The sequence below is a fragment of the Primulina eburnea genome, chromosome 4, assembly GCF_022965805.1.
Source record: "Primulina eburnea isolate SZY01 chromosome 4, ASM2296580v1, whole genome shotgun sequence".
Classification (NCBI taxonomy): domain Eukaryota; kingdom Viridiplantae; phylum Streptophyta; class Magnoliopsida; order Lamiales; family Gesneriaceae; genus Primulina; species Primulina eburnea.
In genome coordinates, this window is record NC_133104.1 from 36,047,212 (window position 1) to 36,065,491 (window position 18,280).

Sequence of the window (18,280 nt, forward strand, 5' to 3'; positions counted from 1 at the left end):
AATCCCACTACGAAATCCATAGAAATAGCTTCTATTTCCATTACGGGATTTCTAACGGTTGAATTAATTTACACGGCTTTGGTTTTCGGATTTAATTTACTAACATATGAAGAACTTAGAGATGAAGTTTGCAACATCTTTCTTCATCCCACTCCACAAAAATTTCTTCTTTAGATCCTTGTACATTTTGGTGCTTCCAAGATGGATGAAAATTTTGACTTGTATGCTTCTGAAATGACTTCTTTTCTTAAGTTTTCAATGTTAGCGATGCACAGTCTATCTTTATCAAGAGTACTGTGGGGACCGGACGCTAATCGTAATCATAATCATAATTGGGACTAATTAATCAATTAAAAACAGGGTCTAATTTTTTTTTTAAAATGCGGAACGTAGTGAAATCAAACTCATATACATATTAGTATAAAATACAATACAAGTCCTGTACTGCATGCATTCAAATTAACCTAAGGTTTAACAACTAATGTCAAGTGTTCAAACCCTATTTTTAATCCAAGTCCGGAGCCTCCACTCTAATCACGATCTTTCCTCATCTCCTGGACCTTGATCCTGTCCCACCTGTTGTCATGTACACATACAGACAAGACAACAGCAGGATAACTTCGGTGAGAATAACTCCCAGTATAAATCAACGAAACATGCAATCATATAAACGAATATAAAGCATGAAATCAGGTAACAGTAATATGTATCAAAATCTGAAACATAATCAATCATAAAACTGTCTAACATATACGTGACTCCACGTCTCAGACTAGACTCAATCCTAGTCTAGGGATCCCGGTTTCCAAATGTGGTGTTCCTATATCGAATTCCGTAATAGAAGGAACTCTGATCCTATTGCTCGATATAACCAAATATGGTGTTCCTATATCGAATTCCGTAATAGAAGAATTCCAAATCTATTTACTCGATATAACCAACATCCGGTGTCCTAACCTAACCGTCATGGACTGTAGCTCTATCGCTAATATCCTTATCTTGAGACATCGTGCAATGCACCCGTGGCGATCCCGCCACTATCAGGCACTTCCGTCCCAAGATTTCTACACTATCTTGTGACATCGTGCAATGTTCCCGTGGCGATCCCACCACTATCAGGAACTTCTGTCACAAGATTACTCATCTACTACCTGTTGTCTATAATTCAAGAGAACAAGTACATCAATCAAATCAATGCAAATATCAATGCAATAAAGTAAAGTATGTGATTTAGGGAAACTCAAGTCTAAACCGACTCAAGTCGATCTCCCAATACCACATTGACTTATACCTTTCTTTCGTCGTTTCTGGCTCAGTCGAAGTCCTGAATTCACAGTCTGTCTGGCAATGACAATATCAATAATCTCATGTCAATATACCTTTCAAATCAATAACAATCTGATCAATCTTGATTTAAATCAAAATCAACGGCATAACGGTACAATTTCAATATTCCCGTCAATACAAAATCCTCAAATCACTGTTACAATCCATAACCCATATCCAATACAATCCGTAATCCAATCACAATTCAAATATGTCTGGTATAAATCAATATACCCTAAAAATTCATAACAATTCCATAATCAGTCTGTTTCTCAGTCTGACTTCGATTCTACGATGTCTAACATATCAAGAACAACATATATGAGTTCCATTCAATTCTGACAATAGGATAATTTCAAAGCATGTCAAAACGTAGCAAAAACTTACGTCTAGTTGTAGCCTACGTCAATAGGAACTCAATACCGAAGTCGGATTCAAAATCAGACGGACGGATTTCTCGTAGAAGGCGTAAGGATTTTCAGCAAATTCCCTCAGACCTTTTCTCGATTTTTGGTTGATAAGTTTCGAAAGACTCATGATATATATATAGCCACGCATGAATTCGACGAGGTGTCACAATTTTCGCAAAACACGTATCACCGCGGGTGCGGTAGCTTCAAGACCGCGGGGGCGCTCATGCTTCGGCAGCACTTCCATTTTCTGAAATTCGATGACCGCGGGTGCGGTCTTGTTTGCACCGCGGGTGCGGTCGTGTTTCTCACCGCGGGTGCGGTCTCAGTTTTTCAAAAATTGCTACCCTACTGGACATGCACCGCGGGTACGGTGTCTTCCTGAGCGCAGGTGCGGTGTTGCTTCGGCAACACATTCTGAAATTCAAAATAAATAGCCGCACATTCTCTTAAATCGTGTCTCAGTTGGCCCTTTCGTAATCACGTTAAATTATAAGTCAATAATCATTAATGAACAGTGATTACTTTTCGGACATTACAAGTACGCTGTTGTGGTCGATTTGATATCCAAAACTCTTTCCTTCATTGATTTCAGCTTCGATTTTTGTTAAGTTAGGATCTTGGTCCTACTCTCTTTCACGCAGACATGGTTCAACAGATTTAGAAAATTTTTTCCAATTTTCTTGTGATTAAGAGCGTTAGCTACTTTGTGGGCTATGGTTTTTGAAGTTTCTTGGAAAAACACCTCAATTATAAGGTTATGCTATGTTCTCACATCGTGTACAACAATGTGACAACTCTGTTGATGTCTAGATCTGCTAGGACAAGGTCTATTCAATCCAGCTATGGTTAATCAAGGTTTTCTGAATTCAGTTTACGAATTTTGGCCAGCTTAATTTACCTTTGTTGATTCCAGACTTGCTGAAGCCAGCCATGCTACATCCAACTTCGCTAAACTATTAGGGCTTTGTTGAATGTACATATGGTTTTCCCAACTTCACGCAATTGGTTTATTTATTCCGTTAGTCTATCATATTCTTATGATATTCCTAAGAATTCGAAATTCTTCCCACCAGAATTTTGAAACCTAATGCTTTGATACCACTACAATGTTATGCCCCATAGATGAGCCGAGCGACACTGCCTTGTTCTCAAATTATATATTTGAAAACAATAAGTATCAAAAGTACAAATTTCAACAACCATCTATTCACTCATAATATTAAAATACATCGTCTTTACAATGTTCAAATCAATAAAAAAACAATGAAACTTCTAACTAACATAATATAAACTAAGTACCTGAACTAATCGAATCTCCTTCACCGGCCCAGAACTGATGTTTCTCATCTTCTTCGATCTCTCTTTAATTCTTATGTGACAAGAGGTGAGTGAGTGAGATACGGTCGTTATTCAGTAAGTAAGAGAAATAATTCATTCAGCCTTTAAAATAATTTCCAAAAAAATAGTCAATATAACATTAGTAACATGTATTGCAAAATATTCAGAATTTCTTGGGCTAAACATGTATCCGATTTATGCACTTAATAGATTATGACTTTCATAACTAACTGATATCAGTTCTCTATATTTTTATTCTCTAGGGTTGAAGACAGAATAAGGGATATGCAGATTTAAAGAATCATAATTTAAACATTTAAAACACATTTTGGATTGTTTTAAATCACACTTTATAAGTTAAAACCGAAAGTCTACTTACTGTTATACTTTAATAAAGTTTTGTTTCATGTTTGAAAGTTTTTGCTAATGGAATGATGTTCGAAAATGGACACTACCAGCTCGAAAAAAGGTTGCTCCTTGCCCGAATTTTAGAATGATTTGTTCAAATTTTTGTGTAACAATGATTCAGAATACAATGTGCTATTTATAGGGTAGAATCTTATTGTTGGCGTCCCATTTACTCTCATTATCTACCATAACTTCGAATTAATATGTCGGTCACAAAATTTGAAATGACTGCTGATTATTGGAATGATATGATGAAACTTGGTTGCTTAAATAGTCCATTGAAAAATTTCATGCGAAAATATTTTGCTAAAATGGGGGATCCTTAGCGTTGCTGAAATTTGGGTTCTCACGCTTCACCCATTTCTCACCAAAAACTGACCCTCCTCTATGCCAGATAGGGACATTCCTTTGATCGCTCTCGCTTGTGTTCAAACAGTACAAATCTTAAAGGATTATTATATCTAAGGGTGTAAATTCGGGTGGTTGGGTGGGCTGGGTCGGGTTTAAAAATAGTACTATTCAAAAATTGTTCAACCCGAATCCGAGAGAACCCGAAAATTCTCAACCCGAACCTGAACCCGTATCAACCCGATTAACCCAATTTTTTAAGAAAATTAAATAAAATTAAAAAAAAATAATATTTTAATTTAAACATATAATAACAAAATCTACCTCATATATATGATATAAATTGAAATTATAATTCTAGAAAAATAAAATAAATTTACTAAATAAAATAAACAATTGTCTAGAAAATAATAAAATGTTCAAAATAAAAATTAAATTATGAAAATTTATGATATAAATATATTGTAAACATTTTTCAGATATACAATATATAAAAATGTAGGTAATATTTATTAATTATATTTTTTAAACAAAATTAAAATTTTCGAGTTGACCCGAACTCAACCTAACCCAACTATTTTTTCGGGTCAGCTATCGGGTCCAACCCGATCTGACCCGAACTCGAAAACCACAAAACCAAACATGATTTTTTTCGGATTGAATTATGTTAGTTTGATAGGTTATGTCTGATTTTGACCTCTCTAATTATATCTTCCATTTTGGGCTTTCTTGACATATCCACCCTCAATCCTAGGTTTATATATTGCTATATCCAGCGAGAATCCAGGAGGAGACATGATGGAATTAAGAACTTACAAAAGAGCTTATATCTTCCCTACACTTCACACTTTTCCCTTCTGACACCTATCACCAGGCGCTCTCCGATCTACTAATGGAGACTTACAGAGTTTCCATATCACATTGGGCTTTGTGAGTGATAAGGCAAATCTTGCAAAGATTTTAGGGATTTAATTTTATAATATTTGTCATTATCTAGAATTTTTATCCTTAATTATGTGATTATTTGAATTAATAATTTTAGATTTGAATAAAAGTGAAGGCAAAAATTTGTGTGAGACGGTCTCACGGGTATTATTTGTGAGACGGATCTCTTATTTGGGTCACCCATGAAAAGTATCACTTTTATGCTAAGAGTATTACTTTTTATTGTGAATATGGGTAGGGTTGACCCGTCTCAAGATTATGATCCGTGAGACGGTCTCACATGAGACTCACTCAAAAGTGAAAAATGTTTAAATTGAGAGATGATATAAATTATTAGATTTCAAAGAGAACAAAATATCAAAAAAAGGAAATAAAATATTCTTATATTCTATTCCTTGATGATATTGAAATCTTGGAAAAATTTATGTAAATCTAGATAAATATATTATCTATACTTTCTTTACTGGACACGGGCTTAAAAAGGAAAGGAAGGAGGAGGCCCATTTAAGAGAATAAAAAGAGGCGTGAAGCAGAGAGAATACGGAGAGAAAGGAGCACAGGAGAAGAGAGAGAACGGAAGAAGAGAGACGGAAGTGCAGAACAAAAGGCTACTGTGAAGTAGTACCAGCGCGGAAGAAGAACATAAAGGAGGAAGATTGACGGCAGAAGCAGGAGGAATTCCTCACACACGCTACAAATCATTGAGAATTATTTTCATTCTTTCTTAATTATCTTTTCTCCATTGAATTTAAACAGGGATTTGCACTTTTATTTTTAAATTTTTGGAGTAGATTTTTATAGACTAAGGTCACGATATGGTCGAAACATATTATTTTTGATGTTTTAAGTTTGATTCAAGTCAATTATTTATTTTATTCATTGATTGATGTCATTTATCACGTGTTCTTTTAATCTGGGTAATTAAATAGAATATTTTTTGGTTAATCTAAAACCGGAAGGCGATAGATTAATATATGCTTCATACATCAGTATTCAACACATGATTAAACTGACTAGAAATAGTATTCGATTTCAGTGTGCGACTTTAGGTTGAAAAACTGGAATTTCACAGCGATATAATGCGGTTGAATCTAATTGAATTCAGTTAGGAATAATTGGACTTTAGATTTAATTAGGTTTATTAATTCGAAGAATCGTTTAATAAATAGTTTTGTGAATTCCGTCGTGAATTAAATAATTATTTTATTGAATATGAATTTGAAACGTAGATTATAAGTTGTTTCCGTACCGTTGTGCGCCTTAGTCGTTTCTAAATAATTTGAATTTTCGTCTAAATTAATAGTTTGGATTATTTTTGTTTTAGTTAATTTATTTAAATTGTTTTATTTAGTTTTAATTAATTTATCTCCCCTCATTTGAATTTTATTAGCCTAAATTAGGAAAAATAATTAATATTCTAGTATTTAAACATCGATCTCTGTGGGTACGATACGTGGACTCATCTCCAAATATTATTACTTGACCTAGTCGGCTTGCTAGATTAATTCCCAACCGAAATCGTCGGTCAGTGAGCCACCCTAAGCCCATCGAGAAGGCCGAACTTGCTCCGAGAATCACCGGTCCGTATTATTTTACAGATTCTACTGTGTACTATGCCTTGGTGCAAGGTTCACAAATTTGTTAGGCTCGGCCGTCATACCAACGTCTAGCGTTTCATGTGTTTAGACGAGAACTAAGCGTCGCTAAGCGGATTCCATGATTTCAAAATAAAAATATGATTTACACAGTGGAAGCTTTTCAATTCGCGTAAAAATATGAAGATGAACATATTTACACATTCTTAGGATTGAAAGTCAATAAGTGGGGTGTATTCAATTCAGAGTTTTGATGACTTTTAATGACTTTTTTAAATGATAGACTTTTATGGATTTGATAAATTTTTATTGACTTTTATGGAATCTCACAGATTTATAAACAGATTTATGTAGACTTTTTTGCAAGATTTTTATAGACTTTTGTAGATTTTTTTCTTATAGAATTTTATAAATTTTGTACTTAACTAATCATAAATTAAAAATCACAAAATCAATTATATAATTCAAAATTTCCCCGTGTTATTAAAATAAAAATTATTAAATGAACAATCAGCCAAAAAATGAAAAATTTGAAAAAAAAAGATGAAAATATATATAGAGATATACTTCGAAAATTTGAGAGAGTAATAGAAATAGATGAGAGGAGAGAAGATATGAAGATATGTGATGTGAAGCGACAGAGAGAGAGAGTTAGAAGTTTTAAAAATCCATTCAAATCTTTAGGGTGAACCAAATACAATTTTTTACAATTTGTAGTTGTACCTTAGGCTTTAATATTTGTATGTCAATGAATTCCATGGAGTTATTAAAATTCCATGGAAAATTTGAATACCTGTAGACTTTTATAGAGTTTATAAAAGTCAATGTTGAATACCACTTGACTTTTTAAAACTCCAAGAAAATCTATTTTGAATACCACAAGACTTCTATAGAGTATGCAAAAGTCTTGATTGAATACCTCTAGATTTTTAAAATCTACAAAAGTCATTAAAAATCAATAAATTTCCCACGTTGAATACACCCTTATAAGTTGCTCGATAATCTCTGATTTTATTTGAACGAAATGTACAACAGATGGTGAAAAGAAATGGAAATATAAAAAAAAAGTTATCTGTAGGATGGTTCCATTTTACCCAAAAAACTCAGAAAACCAACCGTTGACATTACGCGACAAGAAACTCAGAAGTCTGCTAAAAAAATTCCTAGTCAACATCGTCACCTTCAACAAAACAAAAACGTGTGAATTTTGTATACCCAACCGCGTCAGCATCTACTTTATTTTTCCATGCATTTCTCGTTCTAGATTCCTCCTTATCCTCGCCATCTCTATATAAATGCATGACCCATCCACCAAATCATTGCAAGAATCCCAATAGGTTTTCACATTCAAAAGTTCTCAGAAAAAAGAACCCAGACAGAAAAATGAGTTGCGGCCAAGAAATGAGCCTTGGTTCAGAAAATTTCTTTGATCGTTTGCCGGACGAGATTTTGCATTCGGTTTTCAGCAGATTACACGATGCTAAATCTCTGTGTGTATCCATGGCAGTGTGCAGGACGTTTCTGTCACATAGTGCCTCAAATTGATGAGATCTTTCTTCGAGTCCCTCGCAAAAAACCAGTCATCCAAGCTTATGAAAATCGGCATTGGAGTAGGATTTTCTCCAAGAATCTGTTGGTTAAAACCCTGATTGTCAAACCCCTTCGTTTCATTTCTGAATTGATCAAATTGAAGGCCGACAAAGAGGAGTGTGATTGTAACTGCTGCTCATATCACGCACCGAACGAGATTCTAAAGCCTTTTGAAGAGATCCGATCGCTTCATGTGAAGATTCCCAGTTATGGGGGCGAAAATATCGGTTCAAAAACGGGGAAGAATCAAGATGTTTGTACGAATTTGCTGAAATGGAAAGCAGAATTCGGGAGCCAAATGCAGAGCTGCGTGATTCTTGGAGCCAATTCTTGTTCGGAAAGCAGCGACGAAGAGAAATCGTGTGAATCGGACCTCATTTCTGATAAAGAGCTGAAACTGAGGATTGTTTGGACCATCTCATGCTTGATCGCGGCATCGGCGAGGCATGAGTTGATTCGAGAAATGGTAAAAAATAGGAAAAAAATAAAAAATGTGGTGATCACAGATGAGAGTGATCAAGGGAAGGTGTACATGAACAGAGACCAGATTGAAGAGATGATGAATTCCAATAAGAAAGGAGATGATCAAGTTCAATCTTTGAAGATGAAAATGTGGTATGTGGAGAAATTGAAGGTGCCCAGTTTGGGAAAGGTGATGGAGGGCGCGACCGTGGTGGCGATAAGGCCAGTTGCCAGCGAAGGTGACGGCGGGATGGAGGAGTTGGTGGCGGCGGCGTTCGGTGGGGACGGGAAGGTGGTTGGTGAAGCCGTGGGGAGATTGATGGCGGCTAGCAGGTGTTACACGTTGGAAATAACTTCTTTTTGAGTGGTGTCAAACTTTTTTCAAAGGATAATTTATTTGTTCAAATTATCACGTACAGTTGCAACTCTAGATGAGCGTGTCTGAGACCACGTTTAAGACCGTATTCTTCTTTTTCTTCAAAGACGCATATTTATGATTGAAAGTTTCAACGATCATATTTAACTTTTCACGATTATTTGTATTATCACCCGATAGAATGGTCATATTGCTTTTATTCGTTATACGTATAATTAAATGTTCATTTAATATTCCTTGTGTTTTTGCGATTTTAAGTTCTTGTTTTTTCATAAAGCTGACATACCACATCCGAAATAAGTAATTTTTTGTCATTCGAGAGTTGGTAAAATACTATGAAATCATTCTATATAGGACAGATGTTTGAATGGCTTGACTTTAGTATCTTATAAGAAATAACTCTTTTCTAAACGATGAGAGTGCGGTTAGATCTTTAATAATTTGAACACATGTACCTCCTGTCATTTTGACAGAAGATATCTTGTAGTTGGAGTTCAAACATTTTTTCCAAAACATCTTGATTTTTTAATGCTCTTGTCTGAACGACTTGAATTGATCCCAAAGTCCGAAAACTTGAAAATACAATAAAAGAGTGCCTGGACCTCAAACAACTTGATGATGTTATTTTGTCAACATCAAAACTTAGGTTAATAGAAATATTCTAACAATTTCTTCATTTTTATTATGATTATAAAACCAAGTTGTAAGTATATACAAAAAGTTACAATAAGCAATATAAGTGATGTATAGAATATAACGACTTTCATTGAGCAAATGAATTGTCATTTGTACAGGTGCAAGAAAAAACTCCTAATACAGCTACACAAAAATAGAAAAACTAATCTATCTCCTTTGACTTCCACTAGCACTGCTGCCATCTCCTCTTCTTCTGTCATCCTCTTCATTCATTCTCTTCTCATCTAATCTCTTGGACTCTTGTTCTCTCAGCTTGATGTTTCTGCTCTTATATTTTCTTGTAGTCCATCACAATTTTCCCTTTTCTGGCATCACCACATTGTATATACTCAATAATTTCTTGCAACTGGCCACCCATAGTGTTGTATCACTCGTCCATATGTTGTCCAACTTAATCAATTGATCTTTCATTTCAGTCTCCAAATGATGTTGAATTCAAGAGATTTTAGTTGAAAGTTCAGTGTTCATGGCAATATCAAAAGTCAAGGCATTGCCATGAACACTGAACTTTCAACTCAAATCTCTGGAATTCAACATCATTTGACACTGAAATGAAAGATCAATTTGATTAAGTTGGACAACATATGGACGAGTGATACAACACTATGGTGGCCAGTTGCAAGAAATTATTGAGTATAATAACCCTTGGTCAGGTGAAACTGAGATTTAATGTAATGGCAGACAAATTCTTGATTACTTAAGCCTTGAAGCTATAAAACATCACTCGATGAGCATTGCTGATCTTCAACTTGTATCCTCCTCTTAGCATCTTCTTCAAAAATGACTTTGAAACGTCTGCTACTCGTTTTCTTAAAACGTGCTATAATTTTTTTTTCTCCTTAATCTCCATAACTCAAAATATACATATATAAAAATACTTTCAAATACCTTGACACCAATTTTAAAATAAAACAACCAACTAACATTTAAAATTCAAAGGAGAATAGCTTGAATCATAAAATCGTTAAATGTTTTACCAACCTAAAGACACCATTTGAAAAATATAATACATACTATAACTTCTCAAAAACTACTAATAAAAAGTCATAAAAAGATTCTTAACATAAATCATAATCATAAACTAGTACGGAAAACTAGCGTCGGTCCTCGGGTTATATGCACCTTCAGGCCAGTCAGATCAACCATCAAGACCTCCATTAACATCATTATCATAATCATCTGCATCAATCACACCTAATGAGTCTAAAGACTCAACACTCCATAATCTTGATAACAAGTAAAACATATACAAATCACATACAAAAGTGAAAATACTTGTACTTAAAATATCGTTTTCATGAAGATGCATAAATTTAAACATAAACATTTTCGTAAACATTTTCATGATGCATAAACTTAAAATAAAAACATTTTCATAATGTTGCATCAACTTTAAACATAAACATTTCATAACATTTTCATAAAATATAAACATATTCATATTCGTATCCATATTCACATCAACATATTCATATCATCATATTCAGATTCATATTTGTGTTTGTTGAATTCAGATCGTGATTGTGACTCGTATTCGTATTTGTATTGGGCGATGGATCCATCTAGAGAAAAACCACAGTACTGGACGGCAGGGACATCAGCAACACTCCCATCGGTCAAATGGGCCAACGTATTAACATATTAACGTATTCGTATTCATATCCATGGAAACACGCTCGTCGGGCTCCTACTAAGACCATAACCCTCACGATATCTCCAACATATCATCGTATTAGTCACAATCCCTTCACGTCCTTCAACATTTCATATTTCCATCACTTAATAAAAACATGCATATAATTTCTTTTTTCTTTTAAACCAAGCATGCAACATATCTTTTAAATGTCAATATTAAATCATAAAAATTCATAAACATTTAAAACTCATAATTTAACATAAAAAAATCTGTAAACATTTAAAATAAACGTTTTAATATATAAAAATCATAAAAAGCCATAAACGTTTTAAAATGCAACATTTGAACATATTTAATCATAAATATTTAAAATAAACATTTTTAAATCATAAAATCATAAGATCCATAAATACTTAAAATAAACCTTTTAACATCATAAAAACCTATAAACATTTAAAATTGACATTTTAACATATAAAATTCATAAACATTTAAAATAATCAAATTAGCATATAAAACATCATTCAATACACTACCATGAAATTTACTTATTTTTAGGTGTAAAATTACCGTTTTACCCCTAGATGTAAAATTTCACGTTTTTCACATTTTCTTGATTTCAATGACTCTAACATGTCTCAAATAATTATTTAAGCTTACATGGATTTTATCTTATTTTTATTTAGCTTGAATCGAGAACTTTTAAATTAATCTTTAAATATAACATATTAATGCGTTTTAATCTCGAATTAAACCAAACATTAGTATAAAATTCACAAATTATAAAATTAGACTTTTAATAATTATTTGATCTTAAATATAATTTTTCATAATTTTATTCCGCATAAAACTAGGCGTTTCAATTAATTCTTTAATTAACGTTTCGTGCGGCGATTAAATCTCGGATAAATCCAAACTCATTATTTTCTGCCCAATTTTTAAACATAACATTTTTATTAATTATTCTACCCTTGTGAGCAATGAACCACACCTGTGGACCCATGGTTCTAATTTTAGTTCTTTATTTTTCGTTTTTGACACCTAATCGAACACACTGAGTAATCTCCCAAAATACTCAAGCCATGGTCGAGCCACCTCAAGCCAAACCCAAGCAAACATATCTAGGAACCCTATTGGACAATTAGAACCCAGTGGACCTGCCCCTAGACTCCAAAACCAAAGCAACACAAGCTGCAGAAAGAGTCCAAAAACCCACCTAGACTACCCTTGAGCCATTTTCGTTTTTCCATGAGCCAAGCTCGAACCCTCTTGAGCCAACCTCGACCCAGACCCCCTATGAGCCCTAATGGACCCTTATAACCTAAGGACTCGACCCCAGCCCCTGAAACCGAAGTCACAACCCAAGTGCATGAAATGGCCGAGAATCCTACTTGACATGGTCTCTACGTTTCTGTTGCTAGGACCTAGCCAACCGTCCTAGACCCTGAACCAGCCCCTTTTGCACCTTCTTAGGACCATAAGGACCTAACCTAGCCCAGCCCAAAGCCCCTGGCCGAGCCACAAAACCCTGCACAAGCTGCTGCTCATCTATGATAATCCCTTGCTGCTCTCGGGTGGGAGTCCTAGCTTGCTAGGACTCCTACCCAGCCCTCTTGACTCGAGTCCTAGAGTGGCTAAGATTCTTCCCTTGACCCTCACGGACCCTAGCCAAGCCCTGGTCTCAATCGAACCCAAGCCCTGCCTTTACTCCCCATAAACCGAGCCCCTACAACACCATGACAGCAAGGTGATACCAGCTTTGTTCTTCCTGTTTTGCAACGTTTTGGTTGTGTTTTAGGACTCTATATTTCGTGTAAAACCATCCCTGATCATGTCCTAATCATGGCAGCCCCTTCTAACACATGGAAACATGTTTTGGAACCAAAAAGCAAGAGTTTATAACACATATATGCAAGGTTACGAAAATAAAAGGTCGTGTGACTTGTTTTTCATGCAAATTCATAAACAATTACATAATATGGTGTGATGATGAGTAAAGGGAGAATATGGTGTGCTTAAAACGCACGATTTTACGTTGAAAAATCAAACAACGACAACGAACGATCATGGCTTGAATTTACATGACAAAACCAAACTCTCCTTGATGTGCTTGTGGGTGCCGTGGGTTTTTGGAGTGAAAACAAATTCTGAATTCTGTTGCTAGGGTGGAGGGGTGGGTTATGGGAGTAGGTTAGTATATTATATAGCTAATTAAATCACTAATCAAAGCATTGGCCCATTAACAAAGTTAATTAGGCTCATTAAACCCATTAGTGCTTAATTAAAATATTAAAAATAATTTTGTTTAATAAAGTTTATGAATTTATTAGCCGGGTTGCCAAAACGTTTGTATTTTTGTTGAAAAACCAACACCGATACAGTTATGTCCCGACATATAAAATCACCTCAAAACTCCTTATTTTCACAAATAAGAAAAAGTATCAATCATATTTTAAATAATTAAAATTAATTATTTAATAATATTTTTTTTCATTTTTCAGTCATCGATGTCCGTTCCTCAATCGCAACTCGAATAACCCTTAAAAATACATTTTAATGCAACTATATAGTAAAGTATATTTTAAACATGTTAATATGCATAACATAATTAATCCATGCAATTAAAACATTTAATTAAAAAACAAAAGAATTTAATAACTTGCGTGAATGTGGTTCGCGTGAACTTTTAAATTTTCGGGGCGTTACATACTTACTGTTTGCCAAACATAATTTTCGGTGAAGGTGAAGCACTGAAATCTTTTATTTTATGTTCACCTGCTGGGGTGGTTTGTAGTGATTCTAATTTCAGATCTTCATCATCGTAATTTTCCTTCTTCTCAATAGTAAATCTTCTAACATAGGACAAGAAGGTCCATACAACTTCATCCACAGATATAATAGGAATTGAAGGGAAATATAATTTCCATATTAAATTTATTTTCTAATATTATCTTTTTCTTGTTGATTTGATTGATTATAATATTTAATTATGGTTTTGCCTTTCCAGATAATTATGCTAAGATTTTATTGTAATATAATATCATGTGGAATATTGAGTTTTACCTTTCTAGATATTATTTTTATGATAAAGAATTTCTAGATATTATATTTATGATAAAGATCTTGCAGATATAGTATCAATGTTTAAAAGGAGTTTATTTCTTATTAAACTCTCACTTTCCTTGTAAAATAGGTTTTTTGTGAAGATAAAGTTTATGTCTATATATAAGAGATCAAGGACATTGATGCGGCTGCTCTCTCTTCTCAATCAATATACACGCACTGTGCACGTCATGGTTCTCATAGAAAAACATCCTACAAAGGCGTTGTTGTTTTGAAGAGGAGTCGTCCGTTTTGTTTTTCACTCTTTGCTTGGAGGTTTTCATTAATGCATTACTGATGCACTTTTGCACGTCGAGATTTCAGAGACAAATAATTCTATAAAGACGTTGATGTGTTTTGAAGAGTGTTGATCTCGTGTTGCTCTGAATGTTGTCAACATCTACAGACAACATCGTAACGATGTTGACTGAAGATTACATCTAATAGATCGTGTTTTTCGGGATCAAGTTTTGCTTTCTTGTTCACGTTTTAATATTGTTGGTTGTTTTAGAAAGCTTTATTTTCTCAACTTGTTGAGGAAATTGATTTTTGTAATAATCACTAGTGATAGGTTTTTGTGTAAACGATTTGGTTTTTCTAGTGATAAACTTTTGCCATAAGGCACCGCACAAGTATTTATACTTGTGCATATTTAATCTTGTCTATCTATTTGTTTCAACTCAATTTGTGTTATTAATTTTCCGCTGCATGTAGATGTTGTCCGAGATGTTGTAACATCTGGCACAACATTTAACTCTGATAAAACACAAATTCTCTTTTTTTACATCATATTCTGATATTTTCATTATTTTCGATATCTGTCGGACAAAATAAACCTAACAAGTGGTATCAGAGCCAACTCTTGATATACTAAGTGCTGATTCTGGTTTTTGTTTTGTTTGACAGAAATAACTAATGGACATCTCGTTTGCAAGCGCGGCACTTCGACCACCAGTTCTTGATGGTACTAATTACAGCTTATGTAAGGTTAAAATAAGATACTACATAAAATCTCTAGATGAACGGGCATGGCAGCGTGTCATCAATGGATAGACTCCACCAGTCGCAACAGATCAAGAGGGGGACAATCGACCAAAGCCTGAAACTGACTGGACTGCTGATGAAGTGCAAAATTCGAACCACAACTCAAAGGCCTTGAATGCAATATTCACATCAGTTGACACGAATATGTTCAGCCTAATCACAAACTGTAATGCCTGAGAATTATAGAATTGATAAACCAAGATTATTAATCTTCATTAACGTAAGATTCAGAAGATATGAGAATGCATGACATGCAATGAGGGAAGAAAAGACATGAGAAAATAGGGTTGCAAGACCGCACCCGCGGTGCAAAACATGACCGCACCCACGGTCATAAATTATGAATTTTTGTAAGAAAGGCCGAAGCCACACTGCACCCGCGGTAAGAACAAGACCGCACCCGCGGTGGTGTTACCGCACCCATGGTCTGATATGTACCGCACCCGCGGTCGTGAATTTCAGAAAATGGAATTGGTGCCGAAGCATTAGCGCACCCGCGCTCCTGGAGTTACCGCACCCGCGGTCGTGCGTGTAACTTGAAAAATAAGACACTTGTCCTTAGCCATGCAATATGATGTGTTGTCGATTCCTTCACTCACCATTTTCAGCAGCTGAGACTACCGAGAGAGAAGAAAGAAACAAGAGAAGGAAGGAAAGCTTTTTCACTTTTGAAGCTAGATTGTGTAAGATTTAGCCATCCAAATTTAAATCCGATTTCGGTTTTGAGCTCCTCTCCTCAAGAGCTTCAAAAGGGTGTAAGTTTCTTTACATTTCAGCACGGGTTGGAGATTCGATATTGGAGAAATTCTGATATAATTATGAATATTTGTTCTTATGATTATTGTGAACGTATATTCGTTACCGGATCGAAGAAGGGATATGATATGCGATTGTTACGCAATTTCAGATTAGGTGGTTATGAAATTATGCAGAGTTCAGAATTTAAAAGAGATTATGATATTGATTATGAGTTGAAGTCATTGATTATGGATATATGATGAGATTTAGATTGATCGGTATTTAGAAATCATGTCGTTATGCTGTTGAACTTGTACCGAGAATGATTATTGAAGTGTATAAGATTTGCCTTGAGTAGTATGTTGATATGATATTGCTCTATATTGCCAATTCAGATTGATATGGATCAGATTCAGTATTGATTTAGATTGATCAGAGTCAGTAACGATTTCGATTGTATCCTGGTATTATTGATATGAATCATATTGTATCTTGTTCAGACATTAATCAGATTATGCACTGATTTGAGTATTGATCAAGAACAGGTTGTGATTGGAGTTATTCACTGTTACAGTGTATTCGATATTGTCATTTCAGATTTGATATGGACAGATTAGACTTCGAGACTTCCTCTTCGTCAGACCAGGAAGACAAAGGTATAATTCATGTGATATTCGGGAAGATACAACTCAAATAAGATCCTATTTGAGTTTCCCAACAAAATCACATACTAGAATTATTGTTGTTTATTTTATGATATGATTATGATGTGTTTATAGATGATATATTCATATCCTTTGAGATGACTATGCTTTGTTTACAGATTGTTATTTATTGCATTTAAGATAGGAAGTCTTGACAGAACAGTCAAACTTCTAGACGTTCGGTGATATCGCAGCTTAGGGGAAGATCACCTCTCCTATTGCAGATGTCGATACAGATCAGACCGAAGTCTAGGAATAAGACGTACGACACCCCGATTGGGAGGGTAGGTGGCATATCAGTGACGTCTTATTCACACCGGGATCCCTAGAATTATAGTTGAGTCGAGTCTAGACATGATTTGACTAGAACTGCATGAGTTTATGGATGTGGTTTCATAGACTATGAAACCCATTTTTATTGCTTTCAGTCATGATAGCATGTTTTTATGATTTGATTTGAGTAGCATGTTTATCTGATTTGAGTTGCATGCTTATTTTGAGTTGATTTCACAGATCATGAAATCTATTGTTTTTAAGTTATTCATGATAGAATATTTCATGATTTACTTTATGTATATGCATGTTTACCGTGTTTTATACTGGGATTTATTCTCACCGGAGTATCCGGCTGTTGTCTTGTTTTGTATGTGTGCATGACAACAGGTGGGACAAGATCGGGGTCAGAAGATGATGAGAGCAGACGAGTTTAGCGTGGTGATTCCGGACTTGGATATAGATAGGTTTTATTACTGGAACTTTAGTAGTTGAACCTTAGATTAATTGAAAGACTGTTGTACATTATTGTACTTTTATACAGATATGTATATTATTTAGATCTCATTACCTTCCGCACTTGTATTTTAAAAGAAAAATTTTTAGACCCTGTTTTATCTTAATTGATAATTAAATCCCAAAGATGATTAAGAAGATGATCAGCGTCCGGGTCCCCACACAAACTGTACTTCGGCTAAAAGTGCATGGGATATCCTCCAATGTCACTGTGAAGGGTCTGATAGTGTGCGACAAACCAGATTAAGGATGCTTACTTCAAAATTCGAGATGACGAGGATGGAAGAATCGGAGAGCATACTTGAGTACGATTGGCGCCTACGAGAAATTGCTAATGAGGCTTTCAGTGTTGGAGAGTCCATCTCCAATGAGCGTCTAGTTAGCAAGGTTCTCCGATCTCTACATGAAAGATTCAACATAAAGATTTGTGCAATAGATGAGGCTAAGGATACTTCTAAAATGTCATTGGAAGATCTTATCAGTTCATTACGTAATTTCGAGATGAACCTGGACATGCAGAAAAAGGATAAAATGAAGACAATTGCACTTCAAGCTTCAAATGACTCCTATAATGAACTCCTTCAAATATCCCAAGAAGTCAATGATTCTGATCTCTGCGAGGACTCTATCTCCCTTATCACAAAGAAATTTGGTGATTATTTGAAGAGAATCCGAGATAAGAAGAAGGATGCACATCCATCTAAATCTTCTAACCTCCTTGCACCTGAAAAGCCACAAAGGTTTCCTGCGAAGTTACAAATTCAAATAAG

The 18,280-nt window shown here is 34.7% G+C and overlaps 1 protein-coding gene across 1 annotated transcript; it reads left to right on the forward strand.

Moving 5' to 3' along the window:
* Positions 1 to 7,850: 7,850 nt before the first annotated feature.
* LOC140830249 (F-box protein At5g46170-like) lies at positions 7,851 to 8,789 on the forward strand. The gene has a single exon (XM_073193530.1). It carries the CDS (start codon positions 7,851 to 7,853, stop codon positions 8,787 to 8,789), a length of 939 nt encoding a protein of 312 aa, XP_073049631.1.
* Positions 8,790 to 18,280: the final 9,491 nt, after the last annotated feature.

Excerpts from the sequence above, each read along its gene's own strand:
- LOC140830249 (XM_073193530.1), top strand. The coding sequence starts at position 7,851 with ATGCTAAATCTCTGTGTGTATCCATGGCAGTGTGCAGGACGTTTCTGT.